At 37.1% G+C, this 24,522-nt stretch overlaps 1 protein-coding gene across 1 annotated transcript in view; it reads left to right on the top strand.

The window, feature by feature from the left end:
* LOC141442117 (facilitated trehalose transporter Tret1-like) overlaps positions 1–24,522 on the top strand; it is a 32,617-nt gene that overhangs the window by 2,978 nt on the left and 5,117 nt on the right. Inside the window, exons 2-3 of the mRNA XM_074107025.1 lie at positions 15,915–16,027; positions 20,072–20,317. Of these exons, the coding sequence (XP_073963126.1) occupies positions 15,940–16,027; positions 20,072–20,317 (334 nt within the window). The 5' untranslated portion in view covers positions 15,915–15,939. The remainder of the gene's footprint in view (positions 1–15,914; positions 16,028–20,071; positions 20,318–24,522) is intronic.

Raw genomic sequence — 24,522 nt, 5'->3', positions numbered from 1 at the left:
CACGTGGGTTTGGATGGGTGCGGCGGGGCGGGACGGGGTTCACGGGCGAGGCCGCGGGTTAAAGCACGTGTAAAAATAAACTGTAACAAGCGGTGACTGTCGAATTGATTATTAACATTGACAGCAGTAAGTTTATTGAGAACGACACTTGCTCGAAGCTTCGTGACAATCACGATGCTACACAAATTGGTGGACATTTTGTAGCAAACTGGACAAGGAAGATTCAGTCAGTCGTTTTCATTTTTAGTTTACTAGTGCTAGCGGTACGCCAAAAAAAGCTGCAAATGGTGTTAAAAGCATGAAAATCGGAATGATTGATCTGCAGGCCATACGAATCAATTTGACCCGTAGCACGAAAATATTTATTTTGTATGGGTTTTTTTTGTTCTGAAACCTATCGCGTGAGAAAGGGCTTACTAAACCGATTCTAAAAATATATCACTTTTATTCAGTCACTTGTTTTATATTAAAATAAAAAACATTTTCAAAACATACCAAGTTTGGGCTCCTCCAGCTATCGAAGTCCAGCTATGATGCGGTTGAATCATTATTTGTAAAATGTACCTAAAATTATATTAATAGCTTCATATCCAACCCCAAGAAAGCAATTTTGTAAGCAATGGGATTCAAGCAACGTCGATTCACTGTTATTTACACTAAATAATGTTCGATAGTAAACAAACCCTGACATAACGAAAATAAAACACACTTTTTGAATACTTAAATTTTTTAAGTACCTTATAATTTAATTTTAATGACCAAAAATGAATTCGCTACCTTTTGTCCACCCAAATCACGATATCACAGTAATTTTGTATTATAAATACGTTATAGGTTTGAGTTTTGTCACAATGTCGCGATGAAATTTCAAAACGTCAGAGCATCAGAGCCAAAAAAGTTACGGACGCTAGGTGGCGCTGATGTCGTGCACAGAGCCAATACCTTCCCTAATCTTGACAGTTCTTGGAAATGGCCAAAAAATCATGCATTTTCCTTCCTTTAACCTTTCCTGTGTGATAGCCTATATATAAAACCTAAACTACGTCACTCACCTCCACAATCGGGAAAAACTGATGATTATGCGCATATAAATACCTGCGCTTGCGCACGGTTAGTTATCCTATTTCTGTCCTCCTTGATCACAAATGGAGAGGTATTGATCAATCTATTTTAAGATTGTGATTTTAAGTAAGAACACAATTAACAGAATGCACGGTCATTTTTAGGGTTCCGTACCCAAAGGGTAAAAACGGGATCCTATTACTAAGACTCCGCTGTCCGTCCGTCCGTCCATCTGTCTGTCCGTCTATCACCAGAAGGTCACCAGGTTGTATCTCATGAACCGTGATAGCTAGACAGTTTAAATTTTCACAGATTATGTAATTCTGTTGCCTCTATAACAACACAACAAACGTGTTTTTTTTGCTTATGTCTAATGTTGTATAGAGAATGACACGGAACCCTTCGAGCGCAAGTCCGACTCGCACTTGGCAGGTTTTTATTTTCAATTTGTTTTGATAATAAACTAGCTAGAGCTGTTGCTTGTGACTTTGTCTGCGAAAAATTCGAAACTAGTCTGGAAACTATATAATAATCTGGGATAAGGATTATCTGCGATATTAATTATACAGTACAACCTCGATATAACAAATCGGAAGGGAACAAGTAAATATTCGTTAAGGTGCTTTAGGGTAATTCCGTAAACGGGGTTATTCCATTTATTTAAAATTTCTCCTAAACGTGTTGATGTTTAACCACTGGCAGCACTTAAATGGACGCCCCATTTACCGCTCCTCGCGTCTCTCCAGATGATGCGAGGCGCTGACATCGGTTGGACGTGCAATATATATTTTTTTGGGTCGAGTGCATTTTCGTGCCAAAAAGTTAAATACGAAATAACCCCAACACCGCTAACTCTAAAACCTGATAAGTTACAAGATTGAACTATTAATGTTATGACAAATAATCGTTTTTTGCGAATGACTGTGTCAGTCTAAAAGGCCTAGCTATAGTTTAAATTTTTTTCCCGAATTACCCCTTTAGGGGTTATTCCAGTGAAGTGATTCCCGAAATAACCCCAGCTTACTTTAGTATGGTAATTGTCTGAGGTATTCAAACTTTCAACTTTTCAAGATTTACATTTTTTTATTTGTGGTGCCAACCTCCATCTATGGACCCCAAGCCAACCTTACCTGCCCGTGGTGCACCTGCCGTCTGACAGACTGGGCTCTGGCAGCTGGCTGATTGCGGCATAGCGCAGCCAAAATCGGCACAGTTAAGTCCCCGGGCCCCGGATGGGCTGCAGCATCGGCGGTGCAATAAACTGTGCCCTACGATCGCCAACTCGCATGCCCAGTGTGGGGATTATGGGCAAACCCCTACCAGAATTAAGCGCACGGCAAAGAGATGGCCCCCAGTTCCCGGTCGCCCCGCTATTCCTTGCCATAGTAGCGTTCATGGTAACGGTAGGGCAGAGGATGCTAAGAATCCCGGTCGATCCAAGGCTACCTAAGTAAACTGACCCTGGCTACCTAGAACGGACGGACTTTTAGGACTCTTCTAGCGCAGTTGGAAGTGGAGCTGGAGAACATAAGGGTGGCATATTCAGGAGTTAAGTGAAATACATAGAGAGGGCACCATCATCTTAGACTCGGGCCACCTTCTGTACTTCCGCGAGGATGATCAAACATCACAGGGTGGCGTAGGGTTCCTTGTTAATAGATCCCTCTCTAACAACATTAAAGAGATCTCCAGTGTGTCGAACAGGGTAGCGTACCTGATACTTCGGCTATCAAAACGATGTAGCATGAACTTTATTTAGTTGCTTGCATACTTGCTTCTTTGAAATGATTATGGTTCACGCGAGCGAAACATGCTCACTTGCAAGCTTGCTTAAATGTTTGCTTGCATGCTTGCTTGCTTGCATACTTGCTTGCAAGCTAGCTTAAATGATTGCTTAAATGCTTGCTAGCATGCTTGCTTGATTGCTTGCTTCATTGAATGTTTATGATTCACGCGAGCGTAGCCGCGGGTAAAATCTAGTTCAAAATATTAAAGTGACATGGCATTTCTAATTGTTTTATATACTTACTAGTATATTCCCGCGGCTTCGCTCCTCTCCCTATTCTGCTATTCGGGCGGAGACAAAATCTACAATCCACACATCAAAGATCATAATAATCTGTCCAGCTGTTCAAGAGTTATAAATGGTGTAACTAATCCATCTTTGTTCTATAATATATGTAGATTTAATATTCCTTTGCGGCAAATTTTGAGAACCACATTGCGTTTGTGGGGTTATTTCGGAATACAGATGTTGAAAAATCTGTAACTGTGGATATTACTAACGAAATAAAAAATAAAAATGAATGGGGTAATTTCAGCCTAAAAAGAAATATGTACCTTGAGCCAAATTATAATAAAGTCCACCTTTCAATAACACGCAGAATAACCCCGCTATATTCCGAAATAGCCCCTGTGCAAAAAAATAAGTAACTAGTTTTTGAATACCAATATTTCCATAAATCGATCATATTTTAGAAACTTTTTTATATAGTATATAAGATCGATTAGTGGAAACGACAGAAATATCCTAAGACTTTAAATATAATGTACCAACTCGGAGTAATTAACGAAATTACAAACGTCATGTCAACTCATCAAAAATCCACGTGGAATTACCCAAAGCACCTTATATCAATTAATTTGTTAAACTGAGGTTTGTTATATAAACATAGTTATTCAAATTTGCAATTACAATGTTACACGATGATTCAGTTCGATTAGTATAAATTGCGGTTTGTATTGTAGTAATGAAATACGTTACAGATTTTGTCATTTTATTAGATACATTTCGATCGCGTGGGAATATCGAAAAAAAAGTGAGAAATAAAGAAATTATTTACAAAAATGTAAATCGACTCCAAAAAAATAACAAAAATGAAACCGACTACAAAACCCTTGAAAATATTTTTCTAGGTACGTACTAGCTCGAAGTCGGTGCCTCAGCATGAGCCAGCAGGAGTGGTACAATAGTCTACCTCTTTTACATACTATGGGTTTCAATCCCTCCTGCTGGGTCATGCTGAGTCACCGACTTCGAGCTAGTACGTACCTAGAAAAATATTTTCAAGGGTTTTGTAGTCGGTTCCATTTTTTGTTATTTTTTTGGAGTCGGTTTTACTTTTTTGTAAAAAAAAAATCTTTATTTCTCACTTTTTGGTGATTCGTAGCCAAAGTACATCTCACAAAGACTCAATTAAGCCCAAACACAACTTAGTTGCTTTGTTTTATAACAGAGTTCCGTTGCCTACCTTCTGGCTTCAGCATCAGATCAGTTCGAAAGAATCATTAACTTAAAGCTTCTTCTTAGTCGCTTATCTAGGTATATTAATCATGATCGTTTATAGACGAGCGAGCATTACTTAGCTTTGATGAGTTCCATTGGTCATCACGGTCTTTTTCATCAACTCCAGGTTACCAAATGTTACTTTCTGAATGTAAATGCTCATCTTAATGCTAAAAATGCCAAAATCGCCATAGGTGTGCCCATAAAATTTGAGGTTTGCCCTCAATTTCCTTAGGATTCCACCATCAGATCTTGACTTGGTGACAATGGGACCACCTCAGAAGAATACCCTTTCGATTAAAAAATAATTTTGAAAATCGGTCCACAATTGGCTGAGTAATCGGTGAACATACATAAAAAAAATACAAACATTGGAACATAGAACCTCCTCCTTTTTTGAAGTCGGTTAAAAAGTAGCTCACTTATTATTCCCAAGATTCAGTTATCTGCATAGCTAATACATTTAATCCAGAGTCAATACACACAAAGTTAGTACGATTTTTGATCCTCGCAACCGGAATCACCATACAGTAAAGTCGAAAAAACTGATTGATGTAAAGTTAAGGAAATATGAATTGGTAACTTTTTTTTAAAGTTAATGTTTTTTTTTTTTAATATCAAGAAAACAATTTATTTAAAAACAATGTTAACTAACCTTGTACAATTATGAGTTTACATACATAAAAAAGAACTAACCTAAGATAGCTTAACTAACATTGGTAACTTGTTATATTTATATACTTAGTGGAGCTTACAGATGGTCAATTCATATTTCCTGCACTATACCAGGGTGGAACCTTTTATTAATCAATTTCACTATGATTTCCTTGACAAAATTATGGAATGTCAACATGGCATTGGTAGTACAAAGGTTCCACCTTCACAATGATTCAGTAGGTTCTACTGTATATAGAGATGAGATCTCTATGATCCACTCTCCGACGCATGGCCTCGATCAATTATCGGCATTTAGCTCTCATTAGCGAATAATGACGTCGTGTTTCGAGGGTTAGCGGGTACGAATGATCTATGATGGGATCTACAGGCTATAATGCATGGGTTCAATCCAGAATAGAATCGTTGGTGTAAGTATACTAATTGTTGAGAGATGATTTGTGTCAATTGTCAGAGGGTCTGTTTTGTAGGTGTTAAAAGTGACAAACGGATTGTAGTGACTGCAATGGCCTGTGCCTACTAAAAGAAAGAAAGAAAGAAAGAAAGAAAATACATTTATTTAACGCCATAAAAACAAACATAGGAACAAACATAGAACAAATAAAGACATACATGACGCTAAACAGGTCCCCACTCAGCATAATGCCACGGCAAGCCGTGGCGCTGATTTTCAGTGAGGACCTTAACCTTACTACGATGTGCAAAATTCTAACTTCGTATCTAATAATAGTAATAATCCTGATATAAAGCTAAAGGCATAGAATATAATATTATGTAGTTAATTACGCTCTCTGTAGTTAGTTTGAAACTAAAATTAAAAGATCGTACGCTAATGCGTCAGTTGATTGACGATAATGTTGTAGTAGTTTATACAGGATGTCTCGAAAGTACCTAGTACGACAAACATAAGGAAAAAGTCATCTACCAAATATAGAAAAATTACCTTAGTAAAAGTCTCACTTTTAGATTTTTCAGATTTATTGTGATATTTGAAATTGGTTAATAATTGCATTTATTTATATTGTAAAATATTCTTGAAAAGTTGTGTTATCAGATGCAAAAAAACCATTTAGAAAAACATTTGAACACATATTTTCTCAACAAATCCTCGCTAACTGACCCTTAGCACCGTCATGCAGCGCTGTATGCGTATGCACAGCCTTACTTGTCGTTTTTTTTCTTAAGAGAAACAATAATGACGCATGATAAAGAAAATTTATTCAGTTTTATGCTAAATGACGCAATTTTACAACACTGCGAGATCAATTATCATACAAAGAAGTGTTTTTTGTGATTTACGGAATCGTACACATCACAAGCTCGCGATAATGTTACCTGTCAGAAAAATAAGGTTTGTGTATAGGGTAGGTTTTTTGGCATTGATATGACAACAAATTGGATATATGCAAAATGCTCTGCAACATTACATAACATACAGAGAAACAATTTTAAAAAGTTTTCGAAATTCAGCAGTTCTATACAGGATCCGTTGCTTAACTGATTCACATTCTAATATATTTTAGAGCTAACGGCAGAGCTTCCCGCATTCTGACCTTTGCTATGTAATACATTTGTTTTTTTTTTTACTTTTTATAAGCTTATTAGTTTCACCTGTCCAGTTGTGTCTCTGTCTGTCTGTCTGTAATCAAATCTTGTAATTTAAATTCCACCAACTTCCAGTAGTCGGATTGACGTGAAATTTGGCATCCTTATGTAAAGTCCGTGACAATACAATAATCTGGTAGTGACGTCCTGGTAGTCCGGCCAGGATCATCTCGGCAGGACGGACTCTTCAACGGTTAAAATGGCATCGACTTGAAATTTGGGATGCAAATGTAGTTTGGGTGCACTTTTGATTAAAACTATATATATACATACATAATTTGAATTTCGGAAACGGCTCCAACGATTTCGATGAAATTTAGTATGTAGGGGTTTTCGGGGATGACATATCAATCTAGCTTGGTCTTACGGTGCTTTTCCACCGGCGAGGCGAGACGAGGCGAGACGAGAATTGATATTTGTGTGCATTCTCGCGCGCCCGCCGCGAGCTGCCGCGGGCCGCCGCGGGCGCCGCCATACAAATTTATATTCTCGCCTCGTCTCGTCTCGTCTTGCCTCGCCGGTGGAAAACAACCATCCGATCCCGTGAAATCAAGAACCGGAGTAGTCGTAGAACTATTTGTTTGTTCGTTCATACTCTTTATTGTACAAAAAGGAAAAACAAAAAGGTTACATAAAAAAAGTAAAGTGTTAAGTACAAAGGCGGACTTATCCCTGCAGGGATCTCTGCCAGTCAACCTTTGAGTGGTAGAGATCAGTCAGTGGTAGAGTGGTTATATAGAGTGGAGAGCAAAACATTTGTACACATTTGTGTGGTGAAATCAGATGTAGTGCGTAAACAACCATACAAAATACTTCTGCGACTGCTCTGGACCATTATTTTCACGGATTCGAATCGGACAGTTCGAGACCGCTCTATCGCGGATCATTTATTAACAACCAATTAGTAACCCTATACGCTGTTCCACAATTTGCTTAAACACATGTCAAAGGTCAACGACCCCCTATTATCGGTCAAACGCTAGACCAGTCTAAAAAAACTCGCATAAAATGCAGGTAGGTATAAAGTCCTTGATGTTACTTACATAAAGTGTATTCTCACTTAATCGAGCGGTTTATCTTTCTGGTTTATCTTTACTCTAAGCGTAAATAACCCATGACTGATCGTCCTAAATTTAAACATGTTAAAACTAAAACTATAGTTATCTGTCAGTAGGTTTTACAATGAGGTCATTGCCATATGCAAAGGAAATTTTATTCAGACGACAATGAAAAGCAGAAAGCCGTCCTTGTGGTTTAATTTATTTTTCATCACACTTGCTCGTAAACAGTGTCGTAACATGCAGGCTACCTTGGTTGCAACCCCCCATATAAAACCCTCGACCTTAATGTGCTTGTCATGAAACCCGTGGTCGGTAAATGAGTCATTCCCCGTACTAATTTTCATGCCATTAAGCCCAAGGTCGGTAAATGAGTTTGTTACTGCATGGCGTGCTGCTGCTCCGTGCGCGCGCTGCACACGCAAGCCATGCACATGCTGCAGAGCGCTGCTGCCAAGAGCGTAATCAGCGGTACCGGCAATTTTTGACAAAATATTAGTTTTTCTTTTACAAATATACAATTTTACTCGCAAATGTGATGAACTTGTGATGAAAAACATTGTATGTCGCACGGGCTGTACTAGAATTACGAACATCGACTCATTAAAGCCCTCAGTCTAGACTTCGGGCTTCTAATAGACTCTCGTTCGTAATTCCTTGTTTACCGCCCTTAAGACACAATGTACTATTTATTAGCATTACCAATGCAACAAACCTATAGGTTTGACTCCTAATCCTTGGCCTCTCTAGCCGAGGCTTATGGGTGGGACAATTATATCATTATACCAAACCAAATGTTATATACAGTTGTTGGTGGTTATATTAGTTGTATATATCCAGCCGCACTTTAAATAAAAGGCTATGAAAGAAATTACACTAAACCCGCTCCATATCCCGTAAAAATTGTATGCTACATATATGGATAGCTGGAATGACGTAAAAAAGAACATTCATCCGTAGTTCCTTTCAATATGGCGTCGAATGAAGTCGTGCGTCTTTGAATAGTGAACGTTCTCTCTGTGTTCAGACTGTTCATTTTCGATATGGGTTTTACGGGATGACCGTAAAAGTAACAAAATTTGGAGTTGAAATAAAAAAAACAAAAAGACTCCAAAAACCAGTCTTATTTTATCTTTTATTCAATTTTAACATTTTGTGACATTCAATTGTTTTCCAATTTAATCTTTTGTGTATTATTCTTGACAATTTCAGTATAAATTCTCGTAACTTTGACATGTACAAACTATGATGTAATTTTATACTGAATGAATAAATAATCTAATCTAATCTAATCTAATGTTCATTTTTCGTTCATTCGAAGTGGAATTAATGAATTCATTCGGCACTTTTGTTTCAATGAAAGAAAGACAGAAATGTACGAAAACCGGGCAAGTACGAGTCGGACTCGCGCACCGAGGGTTCCGTACACATTTTTAGGTATGTAAACGGGAATCGTGTCTTGAAGATATTTCTCGCTTTTTCCGAGTGATTTAAAACATCCAGTGGATAATTAGCGTTTTCCCGAAGATAAGACCAAGCTACATCGATTTGTCAACCCTGAAAACCCCCACATACCAAATTTCATCGAAATCGTTGAACCGTTTCCAAGACGATAACAAGAATTGCTTGAAGAATTGAATTGCCGTTTACCAGAATTGCTCGTTTAATGGTTACTATAAAAAGGTTATTAGATGTTACTATAAAAATAAAAATTATAAAAGGAGCACCATGTCTAAAAGATCTGCCTGTGGCAGGGTTCCCATGATGTGCGATCCGCTGGGATAAATGCGCGCCAGCTCTTGGGTCTTTGGGTTTTCATTATTTATTTCTTTCTTATTATTATAAGTACTTAACCTTAAATAAATCAAATGCTCCCAGTGACGGCCTACAAAATGTGACCGTATCACAAGAAAGATAGAAAGGAAAATGGTTTATTTACGGCTCCAACAAAAGTTAAACAATAAAGCTAGTAACATATATTATTATACACGCAGATTTAACACTCGTGGTGTTCCGATAATATCGGATTAGTTATCTAAAGCTGCCAAGCCGCAGTTGACAGGTTGATCCCTACTTACTACTGTTGCCACTTCATGTGGATGGACTGTGCAATAAGATTAATATAATAAATGATACTTTAAAATAAGCTACAAATGTAAAATATCAAAGCATAGAGTAGATCGGCAAAACAACAACATTGAAAAATACCGGCCAAGAGCGTGTCAGACATGCCCGAAATAGGGTTACGTAGCCATTAAGAAAAAAATGAGTAACACTTCTCTAAGGATTTCGTATTTTGTACCAGGGCTTCAAATACCGTTAAAAAGTTGGTACCGTTATCGCTGTCAAACAGATTTAACGTTAAATCGTAATTAACGTTAAACGATTTACGTTACTTATACAACTTTTTACCGGTATAAAAATGGTAACGTTATCAGGCTATTCATAAAATTAACGTTAATTAAAAAGTATCGTTAAATCATAATGTAAAGTAAATTTAATTTACCCTTAGATTATATATTACTCAAACTGATCTTTTCTTATCTTATAGTGTTAGAATTTCTCATACCGACCGATCTAAATGAGTATAATATTAAATATGTAATTATCTATCATTATCATTACAGACGATACCCAATTAATAAATTCAAAAATACTGATATATTACTTAGATACACAATCATACGATACATAATAAACTACTAATAATTCTCAAGAAAACTTAACCGTTACCGTCATAGTTTTCCTTGTAAGTTTGATATACTTACTACCATCCTGAATTATTTCAAATTTTTCCACCCACCGGTTTAGATTTTAGAGGGGGGGAGACGCTCGATTTTAATGAAAATTTGCACTTTAAAGTTGAATATTTTGCAAACAAAGCACTGAATCGAAAAATCGTTTTAGCAACCCCCAAATGGTTATAAAAGACCTATCCAACAATACCCCACAATACAAGGTTCGACGAGAAAAAAAAATCACCCCCACTTTACGTCTATGGGAGGTACTCTAAAAAATCGTTTTTGATTTTTTTTTGTACCATTTTGTCGGCATAGTTTACATATATATTCGTAAAAAAATACAGCTTTCTAGCACTGATAGTCCCTGAGCAAAGCCGTGGACGGACAGACAGACAGACAGACAGACATGGCGAAACTAAAAGAGTTCCGTTTTTGCCATTTTGGCTACGGAACCCTAAAAAAGGATAGTTTGACTTGACGTTTAGCCAAAATTAGGAACCAAAATTATTCTAAAGCCGAGTTTATCGGATTGCAAAACTGATTTTGTAAGACATCACCTAACATTGAGCTACTAGTAGGTAGGCCTTAGTGTTGTAGTCACTCAAGTTATATTACAAGCAACTTTTTTTTTCAATGAACTGGGCAACAGAGCTGGCTCGGAGCTATCTTTTTGTTCAATCTTGTTTTTTTTTTAGAAGAATACGTATTTAAATAAGCTTTATAAGTAAAACGCACACTAAATAAATATATCCCATCCCACTAATCCTACTAATATTATAAATGCGAAAGTTTGTATGTCTGTTTGTTTGTTTGTTACTCCATCAGCCGCCGAATTTCATCTAAATCAGTTTAGCGGTTTAGACGTGATGAAGTAACAAACAAAAAAATAAACAAACAGACTTACAAACTTTCGCATTTATAATATTAGTGGGATACGAAAGTTTGTAAGTCTGTTTGTTTATTTTTTTGTTTGTTACTTCATCACGTCTTAACCACAGAACCGATTTTGATGAAATTCAGTATACAGATAGTTTGAGTTCCGGGGATGGAAAATTGCATAGTGCCCGTGGGAAAGCGATAACAAATTCTACGAGGACGTAGAGTCGCGGGTAACGGCTAGTCTAATATAAAAGCTTGCTTTCAAATAAAAAAACCGCATTCAAATCGGTCCATCCGTTTAAGAGCTATGGTGCCACAGACAGACACACAGACACACATAGCGGTCAAACTTATAACACCCCTCTTATTGCGTCGGGGGTAAACAACATGTTTCATCCATTAAACAAATGGGAGAAAGTCCTTTCTTATTCGGATCCTAAAGACTGATAGAGACTTGCAGTTCTTACGTCATGGTTAAGCTAAGTTTAGGTTCTCCCCAAACATCTATAAAGAAAGAAAGAAAGAAAGAAAGAAAATAATTTATTTATAACAGCAATGACACATAATAAGTAAAAATAACAATAGGAAATGTTGCCGCTATAAAAAGGTCCCGGCTCAGCATATCGCTGGTTGAAAACCAGCACTGGTCTTCCGCCGGGCCACAGGAGAGTGCAATTACGGAAAGTCACACAAAACAAATCAAAGTGAAATCAAATACAAAAATAGCTACGAGACTAAAATATAAGTTGGCTGTATAGCCCACAATACCGTTATAACCATGAGCACTGTATATTTAGGTCTTTCAATGTCGTTCTTCAATCTCACACGAGGTTGGACAAGGTCGCACTTAGCTTCCTACAAGTTGGAGTGACAAGTCTTATCATATCATTATCATTATCACTCTCGAGGATCGATACTTGTCAGATTTACTCTATTGTTTTTGATAGTCAAATGTACTGCGTTTATAACATTAGTTCTTAGAATGATAAGTTGATCACAGTTTTAAAACGTGTGAGCAAATAACTTTTTTTTAAAACATCACAATATTGTTACGTGTTGTGTTTTTTTACCTACTTCAGAAAAATAGTTATTAACGGGACAACCGTAAAGATAGAAACAAAATTTTCCTAACAATGTTTGTCTTGAAAAAGATAATTTAAGGGACTTCAAATTGATAACTATCATAAGCGCTAAATAAAATCAAGAATTTTATACATGGGAACGCCTCGGCGGTATGGCCCTTTCGAACAAACAGACTGCAGTGCCCTTAGCGTAAGTTTTCGGTTACAAAATACGTCTCGATCGCGTTCGCGTTAAAATCTCAATTAAAAACACGAACAGCGCCTCTAGCGGAATGTTTGCGATGTTCTGTTTGTAAATTGAGATTTTACGCGAACGCGATCGAGACGTATTTTGTAACCGAAAATTTACACTAAAGGCACAGGGCTACTACGAAACTCGAATCTCGAAGTTCGTGTCGTGCGGTCCCGTGACACGATACGAACTTCGAGTTTCGTAGTAGCCCTGCTGAAACCTAACAATTAATTATTTACCTAGTAATTTCATTATAAGAAGCCAAATTAGTACTATTTGCTAAAAATTGAATTTTCATCAAGTATCTACAAACTTTTTTATGACGGTATTGTATCTCATTGTTATCCAAACAACATTATTATCCAATCAAATTTCAAGGTGATTGAATCACTGACAATAGATCAAATTCGACTAGCAAGACGTAAACAACTTACGTTTATAAACGTCCATTGCAAGTGAAATAATATAGAATCTGAAATACGGAAATTCGCCAAAGAACTTTTAAAATCACCGGCAGCTCGAAGAATATGCCAGTTGCTCGAAGAACAGATAGGGAAGAAAAGTATTTGAAGTGGCGACCACGAACCGGAAGACGAAGCGTTGGCAGGCCTCCCACTAGGAGTAACGACATCGTGAGAGTTGCGGGTAAGGCTGCGGCTCCACTGAGGCGGAGACGAGCGGAGCGAAGAGGAGACGTGTAGGGATCCACCAATCATATTGAAATTGAAATTGTTTATTAAAAATGAAATATTTGTTTACACATAAAAAAGTTAGTAAGCGCTGAAATTACGTCTAGGTTTTAGTAAACAATAAACCGATATACTAGGTACACTTTTGACTCAATATAATACAAATGTGTACATCTAACTAGGACACTGAGTACCTAAACATAATACGATATCATGCTAATTCATAAATAACTTAAATGCCTAAACTAGGATACTGAAGTAGCCTGTATCTTAGGCAAATAAAAATGTGGGCTAAGATTGATTGATAAGATTTTCAATATTAATTTGATTGCTTAATAACGATATCTCTTATCCGGGTGAGCGGTTAGTTCCAATGGAATGCCGAATGTTTCTCGATGAGGGCTACGGTATAGATGTCGCTAGCGTCACTGCTTAAGTGGCTAAATAAGAAACAAACAAGCTGAGATTGTGGTGCATAGGGGAAATTCGTGTCTGTACCGTTGTCCAGCAGTGGTGTAGCGGTATATCACGTGGCACGGAATGCCGAGGACCTGGGTTCGATTCCCAGTGCTGGTCTTATTTTTCTGGTTTTTCTGTGCATCTATATTTCAGTTTGTATTTTCAATTTATAAATGATAGTAACAATTTATTTCATCGTGTTTCGCAAATATACAAGTAAAAATTAAGCTATACAACTATCATAAGCAGGTTTTCAGTTTCCTCATAAGGCATGTTCATTAGCCACTCTTTTAGTTTCAATTTACATATATTAGTTGAATCCACATCTCGTCTCCGTCTCATTATCATCAGACGTGTAGGGATTGGTCGAGCCCTACACGACTCCTCTCCGCTCCGCTCGTCTCCGCCTCAGTGGAGCCGCAGCTTAACCGGTGGATTTAAGTGGCGAGTTGTTCTTCATTGTGGCGCTTTAAGGAGGTTTCCTTTGTTGAGCAGTGGACGTCTTTCGTCTGATAATGATGTTCCCACACCGTGTGACAGAAAGAAGTGGTGTAAGACAATAAGGTCTTTCATCCTACAAGTACAATGTCTTTAGGAACAATGAAACAACTAAACGATTTACTGTCATTTGGTGCAAATGGAAAATGGACAACTCGAAATTATACGTCAAAGCAGAAAAAATATAATTTGAAATACATAAACAAGGAAAATTGTCCAACCTGAATATCGTCGAAAATGGAATCTTGTCCCATGGTAAAAATGACAAATTTGATGTATGCCGAAAAAAAACGACCACTTGTATTTACGTACACTCAGAAATATGACGAATTGTAAATATTTTCCACCCGACATCATTTGTTTTGGGCCTTTGACTTGATCCAAGCAACATTCATTTATGCTTATTTAATATTGCTCCTAATTTATAATGGAAAATATTCTATTTTAATTAATTTGGAACAAAAATAAATTTGGTTGTAAATATTTTTCAACTCGATAAAATTTTCACAAAATTCACTTTGGATGATATTAATTTTGGTCCAAATTCAAAATGGTCAATTTGTAAAGGCTGTAATAGTCTTTACCCAGTGATTAAAGGAAAACAATGGTTATCCTACCCTAACACAATTCAAGTAGACGATTTTCCATTTGCACCAAATGACAGTAAATGAACTATACGTATTCAAAGGGATATTTACATAACTTTTGTCCAGCGCATTGTCATGTTGCACGAACAGCAGTTATGAGGTTACACCGTGTTATAATAATATGTTTCACTTAGCCTAGCTGCCTCTTCAGTCGCGTGATCTATTGAATTAACCAATAAGTAAGTATATTTTAGAAGTTTCCACGGGAATTCCGAAACATGTCATCATCATGCTCTTTATTTACGGTCCATGAAGACACCGTGCCTGTATTGGGTAGATTCCTAGGTAAAAAATAGTAGATTGTACAACTAGAGCATAAAACGAGCCATTTTACCCGAGACGTTCATATAGCCACCCTCGCTGATAGACACTTCGAGGAGAAAATGGGTTTAATGCTTGAGTTTTCCACTCTGCTTTTCACTTCGATTGAGAGCAAATGAAATAGCGACAGTGAAAACAATTATTGTTTACTTAATAGGCACATTTTATTTATCATGCATTGCTATATAATTATACATTTTTAGTTTTATTGATTTATTTGCATTGATTTTATTTAGTTTTACATTAAAAAAAAATAAACTTTTTTGTTTATGGCTGTTGACACCTGATTCATTGGTCTTAGACAAATTAAGATTTTACTTTACACACTTGAGCATAAAAAGTTATTTTATGTCGCCTAGATCCAGCATAAATACCAACTTTACGAGCATGAGAAGTGAAAAAACTATTTAGTTCGTATTCCTCAGTTACTTTATCAGATTGAACACATTTTTTTTTCTTTTGTCGATCAAACAAGGATGAAGCGCACCAACGTTCGGGAGTGGGGGAGGGGGGGGGGTGATGCTAAGCAAAATCCATTGAAGTGCTGGGTAGGGTTGTCATATTGTCATACGTCATTTCAATCGATTTTGCTCGCATTTTACGATCCCTGAGTATCACACTGTTACCACAGAATAAGTTATAGTACAACTGTTACTAACTGTACGGTTGGTTTGTTTCAGGATGCCGTGAGGTGTGGACCCAATCATGGACAAGCCCACGATCCATATGCTCTCCGTACAGGAGAAGAGCGGAGCGACCAGGCGGACCACACAGTACATAGCTGCGGTCGCAGGTAACTTGTCTAAAGGCTTAGCGGGGTTGGAAAAATCACGAATTTACGAATTTTTTGCAAAGAAAACAAATCGTTGCTTTTTACAGCATAAAGCACTGATTCTGACAAAAAATATAAAAGGTCGTGTTTTGTTCGATGTTTTAACCCCCGACGCAAAAAGAAGGGTGTTATAAGTTTGACCACTTTGTGTGTCTGTGTGTCTGTCTCTGTGTGTGTGTGTCTGTCTGTGGCACCGCTTTTGAAAGGGTGAACCGATTTGAATGTGGTTTTTCATTTTATTAGGTACCTATGTATAGGGATTGCAAAATCCGGTCTTTTTTCAAATCCGGATTTTATAAATATCGACACGTACAAATCCGGATTATCCGGATTTTTCGAATTTTAACATAATTTTACCAATTTAAAAAAAAAATATGGAATTACATTAAGAAAATGTAAAATAAAACTGTGTTTTTATTATATTACGCGTTTAATCAGTCTAATACTCTGATTGGAAACACTAACTGCAGTAAGTCTGTGAAGCCTGTCTGCCTGCGGTTTTGCTGAATCAATTGAGCATAACTTTGTGTCTAGGAGTCATTTTAAAGGAAGCTAATTAAATAACGCATTCTATAATATTTTTTTCATGCTAAATACATATTTATTAAAAATAGGTTGACCATTTTGTGATTGTCGAACGTCGATCTACCAATATCACTTTGCGCAAATACTTGCTAATATCTTATTTGTGAAGGATCATATCGCTATGTTCGCATTTTTATGGAAAGTACATTAGTTCTGTTTTAGTTATCACGCAGAGTGAACCTCCAACTACCGAATTTTGTGTGCCTATCAATACAAGTCTGTCGCGCGATGTGTATGGGTCATCTTAAATGTAATTTCCGTGGATTCCCGTTGTGCGATATACAATGATTTTAATTCAATGTTTCTATTTTTGTTTATTAGTTGACTTTGTTCTTATTTCTCAGAATAGAGCTAATGTACTCATGTATAATAGTTTAGCAGTAATCGTCAAAATACTTCATTGTCGTAATCTTCGGTGCCGTAATTCCGGTGGCATTTTTGTTCACCGAAATTACAGATATGGCAGCGAAATTACTAATTATGCTCATTATGATTGAATCTAACGGTAGTTTCATGTTAAACTCACTCGCTTGCTCGCGTCGCTCTCGTGAAATATAAAAGTACTTACGGATTATGCTTATTACTTAGCACAAAACCATGCTACTAATGAGCAATTACTACCGTGATACTAGCGTGTATATTTTTTTGTGGCATGCTGGCTATATGGATCATCCTGCTTTCTTTGAGCGTACTACCTGAGGCGGAGGTGGAAGGACGAATGATAATAACTAGTATGAACGCGTCTGCTTAATGAACATGCCTATATATTATGTTTGTCATCGAACCTACATTTAAATATTAGGAACAAAACATGTAATTAATAAAGAAGTAATTTCGCTGTCAATATCGTAATTTCAGTGGCGTTTTTTTTTTTCAATATCGCATAGCTATTTTGTTATTGAATTTAAATAAGTGCCTCTTGTATCATTGAAATCCTAATGCAAAGGAGTATCCCAACGAGTGTTTATTTTCACCAAAAGTAAAAAAAAAAATTACCCACCGGAATTACGTAAAAAAAATATTTCAAAAATTCAATGCCATAAGCACACACAACCTTCAATGCCATAAGCACATACAAAACCTTAGATATTTATTCTCAATTAAGGAACATTTACAATAACAATACCTAATTAGACTTTTTAATCCGGTCTTCTAAGTAAACGAACCAATGTGAGTTATGATTGGATTTTCGTGAATCGGTTAAATAATTGCAGATCGCATTCCATAACATCGATCTTTTACAAAATCGATTCTTATTGCGCATCATATGAAATCACATCCCTATAGGTAGCCAGCGGGGCGCGGAGGGTGCCGAAAAGGTTATGTCACGTGGCAGGCAACATGACGGCCGGCTGGCAGCGAAGCGAACGCATGAATGAATGAATGCGACCAACGAAATTCAATAGATTCTGGTTAAATTTCAACTATAATTGAAATCCGAAAAAACCGGATTTTTAGGTTAAAATCCGAATTTAGAAAGACAGCAAAAATCCGGATTTTTTCGGTTATTTCGGATTTCGAACTATCCGGATTGCAATCCCTACCTATGTATATTTACTTTACTGTATTTCGCACGAAAAACCCGAGGAAACTCCCCGTAATAGGAATTATTATGTAGGAATTATTTGTCCTCGCCCAGTGCTGGTAATGGAAGTTGGTTATGTACGGGGAACAAGGGGTCAGACCCCACGTTTGAACCCACGATCCTCTGCTTGAGAGGCCATAGGTCAAACCACTAAGCCACTATGGCTATGTACACGATAACATGGATTTCAACTTTATTCTTCTTCAACTCCACTTCAACGCCACGATAAATTCTGAGAAGAGGCATGTGCAGTTGGACGTAGGTAAATATTTATTTTATTCTGTTTTAAGTACCTATTTGTCGTTATAGCGGCCACAGTAATATATAAACTGTGAAAATTTCAACTGTCTAACTATTACGACTCAAGAGATATAGAGTCCTGTGGCAGACGGACGGACAGGCAGACAGACAGCGGAGTCTCAGTAATAGGAAACCACACACACACAAACATCACGCCTGTATTCCCAAATGGGGTAGGCAGAGCACACGAAACGCTACCGCTTCGAAGCCACTTTTAGCAATTTTCAATAAAAAAAAAATATTAGTATTTTTTTTATTTTGCCTAAAAACCAATACGATTCAAATTATACCTACACAAATAAAACAAATTAGGGATTTTTGAAAGTCGTTTTCGTCGCTACCCTAAAACGTTGGGACACCACACCCTTCGGTCAGAAGTCGGAGCGCAGGAACATCTGCTGGTACTTGGCTGGCAGGCACTTGGAGTCTGTGGTGAAATTGTTAGCCTATGAGACTCGAGCGGGATGTGTATGGCGTCTGTCGATATCCGATCGCCGGTGAACGGATTTATAAATTTAGACGCGTGTCGCGTCGCGATAGCCGCGCGTCATTCGACGCTTGCGGTCGCGTGCGTGTGCACATAACATAGCGCCGCTTGCGCAACTATCTGACGTGTTGTGTTGTTGATTTTATCGTTCAATTCAAAGGTTAACTGAAAGAGATCCCTTTAAGGGATAAGTTGGCCTTTGTACATCTTATTATTTTGTTATTTGTTAATTTCGTGTGTTTTATGTACAGTAAAGAGTTTACAATACAAAATGATATTTCGGGCAACATAGCCCATACTAACATGACTAATATACCTACTTACAGAAAAAAATACACATACGAATTGAGAACCTTCTTCTTTTTGAAGTCGGTTGAAAAATTGCCCCCATTGCGCCGCTATACATGGTATAGAAAGAACTGCATGCATAAAGACGAATTTATGTTTATTAACGGTTTTTAAAGAAAATAAAAGTCTATAACGAATAATTAGAAACAAAAGATAAAAAAATTATACGACTACTAAAGGATTTTTTAACTCAGAAATGTTACTACAGTATAAATGAATATTTAGAAGAATAAAGAAAAATAGTTATACTGTTATTATTATTGTCATTAAAGATGATCTCATTACACTAGGTATTACTTGTCCTATTATCTATTCATTCTGTGATACCACATAAGTTCTAAGTTTATGTTATTTCTAGATAAATGTATAATTAGTTTATTTAGATACCTTAATTATATAAAGTTAATTTATAAGTGTTCCTTAAATCTCTTCCTAAAAAATACATGAGGTTAAAATAGCAGTTATGTATAAGTTAATTCATGTAATTAATTTTAAAATTTGCCGCGCCATATTGCATAATTTTTTATATTTTTTTGTAAAAGGTGTTGCAATAAATAAATACTGAATACTGAATTTTTTATTGACATTCAATTTTTATTTAATAATCGAGAAAAACTAACAATAATGCAACGTTTCCAGCTCAGCAGGTGTAAACGCTCTTAAAAGGTTGCAAGTACTAAATCCACTTTAACTGTTCCAGCGGCCATAGGCGCAGTGATAGCGGGCACAATCCTAGCCTGGACCTCCCCAGCGCTGCCCCAGCTCCAGCCAGCAAGCCCCAACGCCACCAACATCCCCGCATTCGTCACCATTGCCGGAACGAACTACACGGTGGTCAAGGAACTGCTGCCTTTTATACACTTCAAGGGGGAGAATGGCACCAATAAAACTATACTGGTCAATTCGCTGCTGCAGCCGGCGGATTTTGTGCTGGATACTACGCAGAGTGAGTTGTTTTACTTATACAATACAATAGAATGCCACTTTATTGAATATTAATTAACGCATAGTAAGCTAAAGAAAACACAAGTATATAGAGATTGTCCAACCAAGGTAAGCAATAGGCGCTCTTATAGCTTTTATTTATGTATATAGCTACACCTTGTTTTGCTGGATTTCATTAGCTTCATTGATGGAAACTAGGTACCTACACGATAGTTAAATTTTTGGTCAAATCGAAAAAAATAATGTTTTCCAGTTTTTGAATCAACATTTTTATGCACCTTTTTTTTTATTTTTTTTTATTCGACTGGATGGAAAACAAGCAAGTGGGTCTCCTGATGGTAAGGGATCACCACCGCCCATAAACATCTGCAACACCAGGGGTATTGCAGACGCGTTGCCAACCTAGAGGCCTAAAATGGGATACCTCACGTGCCAGTATTTCACCGGCTGTCTTACTCTCCACGCCGAAACACAACAATGCAAGCACTGCTGCTTCACGGCAGGATTAGCGAGCAAGATGGTGGTAGCAATCCGGGCGGACCTTGCATAAGGTCCTACCACCTGCAAACCTTACCTTACCTTTATCAGGTAGTTTATAATTTATTGAATCTGGCGTTACTTTGCGGAGGTCCATACCTACCTTACCCTACCTTACCTTACCCCTTACCTTACCTTACCCCGTACCTTAGACCTTAAGGTCGCGGGTGAGCAAGGAAATTCTTTTAGTTCATAGGTAGTTTATATCAAATCAATGAACAGACGGCTGTCGAACTTAAAGAAAATCAAGAAATACGCTCTGTAGAAGGTATGTTCGATGGTTCTATGCAATATTGACCGCAACATTGGAACCGACGGGAAGCGTACGTTAACCTAATTATGACATCACGCGATAATAATAGAAATAACCGCGTCCGCCGGCCAACATCAGGTCAACATACCTATCATCCAATTTGGCCATTTTCAACAGTTCAAGTGTTATTGGGTTAGACCTTGGTTAGACGTTGACTCAATTTCCTCTGGGTCTTAAATGCACTTGAATAGTTTTCGTACAATTGTCATGGCATGTTTGTGAATAAAGTTTTTTATCTATGTATCTATCTATCTACTTCTCTCCATTAAGGGGCTGTTTCACCATCCATTGATTAGCGTTAACCGACGGTTATTCCGCGCTCCGTCTATTCAAACAAAACATAGAGACGGCATCACACCTAACCGCCAGTTAACACCAATCAGTGGATGGTGAAACAGCCCCTTAATGTAGTAAGTACAGGTAAATGCTGATACGTGTCACTCCCATACTGAGTATGTAAAGTTTTATTAACTGAGATTCACGGTTGACCTTGCATCACTCAGTGGTATGGCTGAGCGCTGCGGGCTCTCTGCACTCTATCACAAAAACGGTTGGGCGTACGAAACATTTTGAATACAATATTTGTTCCAAATGTAATGCTCTACAATTTTGATATATTAACATCACTGGAGCCATAGAAATCGAGTTAATTGCGAAAAACTGTTTTTGGACATTTGACCTTGAATAACTTACGACGCGGACACAAGATATTGTGAGACTTTTGAGACAACATTTAGGACACCAAAATGAAGCTGTATACGAGTTTCCACCTTATTATCTCTCATTGAAGTGAATCTCCTAATATTACTGGATTGCAAGGCGCGCCACGAGACGAGAGTTGAAGTGAATGATTAGATTACACATACAGCTACTCGTGCGTGAAGAACTGATTGCATATTAGGTGAATGAATGAACTGAATGAGTGAATGTCAAAATCCCGCTGTCATTACATGACATCTTTTTGTGTGCGTGACCTCAACTCTGGTGGCACTACCTATAGTTCTGTGGGCTATAGACTTCGCGAGTTTAAGAAATGGCTGAATTGTTATAATTTTTAGGGTTCTGTTCCTTATAAGGAACTAACGAAACCCATAGGATCCTTTGTTGTACGTCAGTCTATAAAAATCCTTTTTTAACCCCCGACGCTAAAGAGGGGTGTTATAAGTTTGACCGCTATGTGTGTCTGTTTGTCTGTGGCACCGTAGCTCTTAAACGGGTGAATCGATTAGAATGCGCTTTTTTATTTGAAAGCAGGTTTTCTAGCGATGGTTCTTAGACATGTTTTATTAAAATCGATCAGCCGTTTTTGAAATATTGAACTTTAAAGTGAAAAAGTCGGGGTTTTCCAACTTTTTGTTGGTTAGGTTAGTCTCAGGAACGCGTGGAGGTATCAAGCTGAAGTTAATATAAAATATCGTCACTACCTCGAAAAAATCTCGTATCTAAAATCAATATGTGAACAAAATTGAACCTTGATGTAATGTCTATAAAGTTTGCTCAGAAAAATTATCTATTTTGAGCTACGACTTTTTTTAAAAGTAGTGACGATATCTAGGTCCTACTGCCTCTTAAAACAATGGAAAAGTCAAACTTCCAAGCAACGCCAGCAAAAAATACAGTCATTAGGTACATTAAATAGGTGTTTGTCATTAAAAAGTCAAAGAAAGACAGAAAGAACGAAAGAAGACATTTACTCACTAACAAAAAAGTATGTAGGTAGGTTAAGGGTATGTTTGTCATTAAAAAGTTAAAAGTCAAAGGTGTTTGTCATTAAAAAGTCATTAAAATTTAAGTAGGTAACTAAAAGTAGGCCTGCCCTTAGTATTTAATCAAAAAAATTTCGTTCATAAACCTGTAACGTACCTAATAATTACCTACCCTATATGTAGGTTTTCGTTCGTTTTAGTAGGGTGTAATTAGGTATATTAAGTACATAAGTATGCCTGTTTGTCAGTTTATGCAAATATAGGCACTGGCATAATTAATATACCCTAATTAGTTGTTAATTGACATTTTATTTGTTTACCAATTAGAGTAGATATATTTGCATTACCGTATCTTAGACCCTTCCCTCTCCTTTCCTTTTCCTTATCTTTTTATTTTATAAAATCAATTGAGTACCGATACTACACCGATTCGATCGATTTGGCTATTGGTTGTTAAATTCTTCTAAAGTTATCGTCATCGCAATATTAAAACTAAAAGCAAAACAACTAGAATTAGAAACCACACAAGTGATCGTTAACATCTCAAATGTTATTGAGAACCGCACATTGTTTTCGCATGTGACCACACCCACTGTTCTGGAGGCTCGCCAAGTGACGAACTGAAGATATTAAATATAGACACACCTCGTTTAGCATGACTGAAGATCCACTAGCCAACATTTATCGTAAACAAAACTGCTGTGCCTCTTACTCCAGTGAAGATAGAAAGGGACAGTATCGTATTGTCGAAGCTGTTGATGGTATTGATGGCATTGATTTGGAATGAATGGCGCTGTAGTTTTTGGCGTGATTGAATCGTCTTTTGTCATAATGTAAATGCCATAATATTTTTTGTGCTACTATTGAATATCCTAATGCATTTGCACTAATTTCGTAAGTACTAATTATCATATGTCCTAATAGTCACACTCAGATGTCCTAATATCGGTCGACATAATCACTTTTGTACTTAACTGGTTTGGGAAGTTCACGCCCGACCATTATATTATAATTCTAAATAAAATACTTTTCTGACTGCTTTTCGTTTTTGTAGGGGTCGCAATTCTAACTTAACCTACTTTTCTGGCTCGCAAGTCGCTTTTTGCCAACAAGTGCTCTGTTATGATATTCAATATTATGGATTTTAATATTATTACTCGTAAGTTTTGTCTTAGTATATTATTACAAAACATATTAGGGATTTAGAGTATTAGGACATGTGATATTATGGCTTATGATTATTAGGACAAGATCATTATGGCAAAAGTATGATATGTCAAAAGTGTTATGGCATTTGAGTTTAGGACAAACGATATTATGGATAACGAAGGAGACTCCTGAGCTTTATCGGGCCTCGTTCTAGATCTCCTTATACCGTGTAAAATTTCGCAACTCCTACCCTTATTCCTAGTCTATATCATAATAATTCATAAAGATTCTTCACAAACATTCAGCTTTCCAGTTTTATTTTTATTTTATTTTTTTATTCGACTGGATGGCAAACGAGCAAGTGGGTCTCCTGATGGTAAGAGATCACCACCGCCCATAAACATCTGCAACACCAGGGGTATTGCAGATGCGTTGCCAACCTAGAGGCCTAAGATGGGATACCTCAAGTGCCAGTAATTTCACCGGCTGTCTTACTCTCCA

Source organism: Choristoneura fumiferana, chromosome 25, assembly GCF_025370935.1.
Source record: "Choristoneura fumiferana chromosome 25, NRCan_CFum_1, whole genome shotgun sequence".
NCBI classification, from domain to species: Eukaryota; Metazoa; Arthropoda; class Insecta; order Lepidoptera; family Tortricidae; genus Choristoneura; species Choristoneura fumiferana.
The sequence above is the reverse complement of the archived record's forward strand: the minus strand, read 5'-3'. Positions and strand labels throughout refer to the sequence as shown.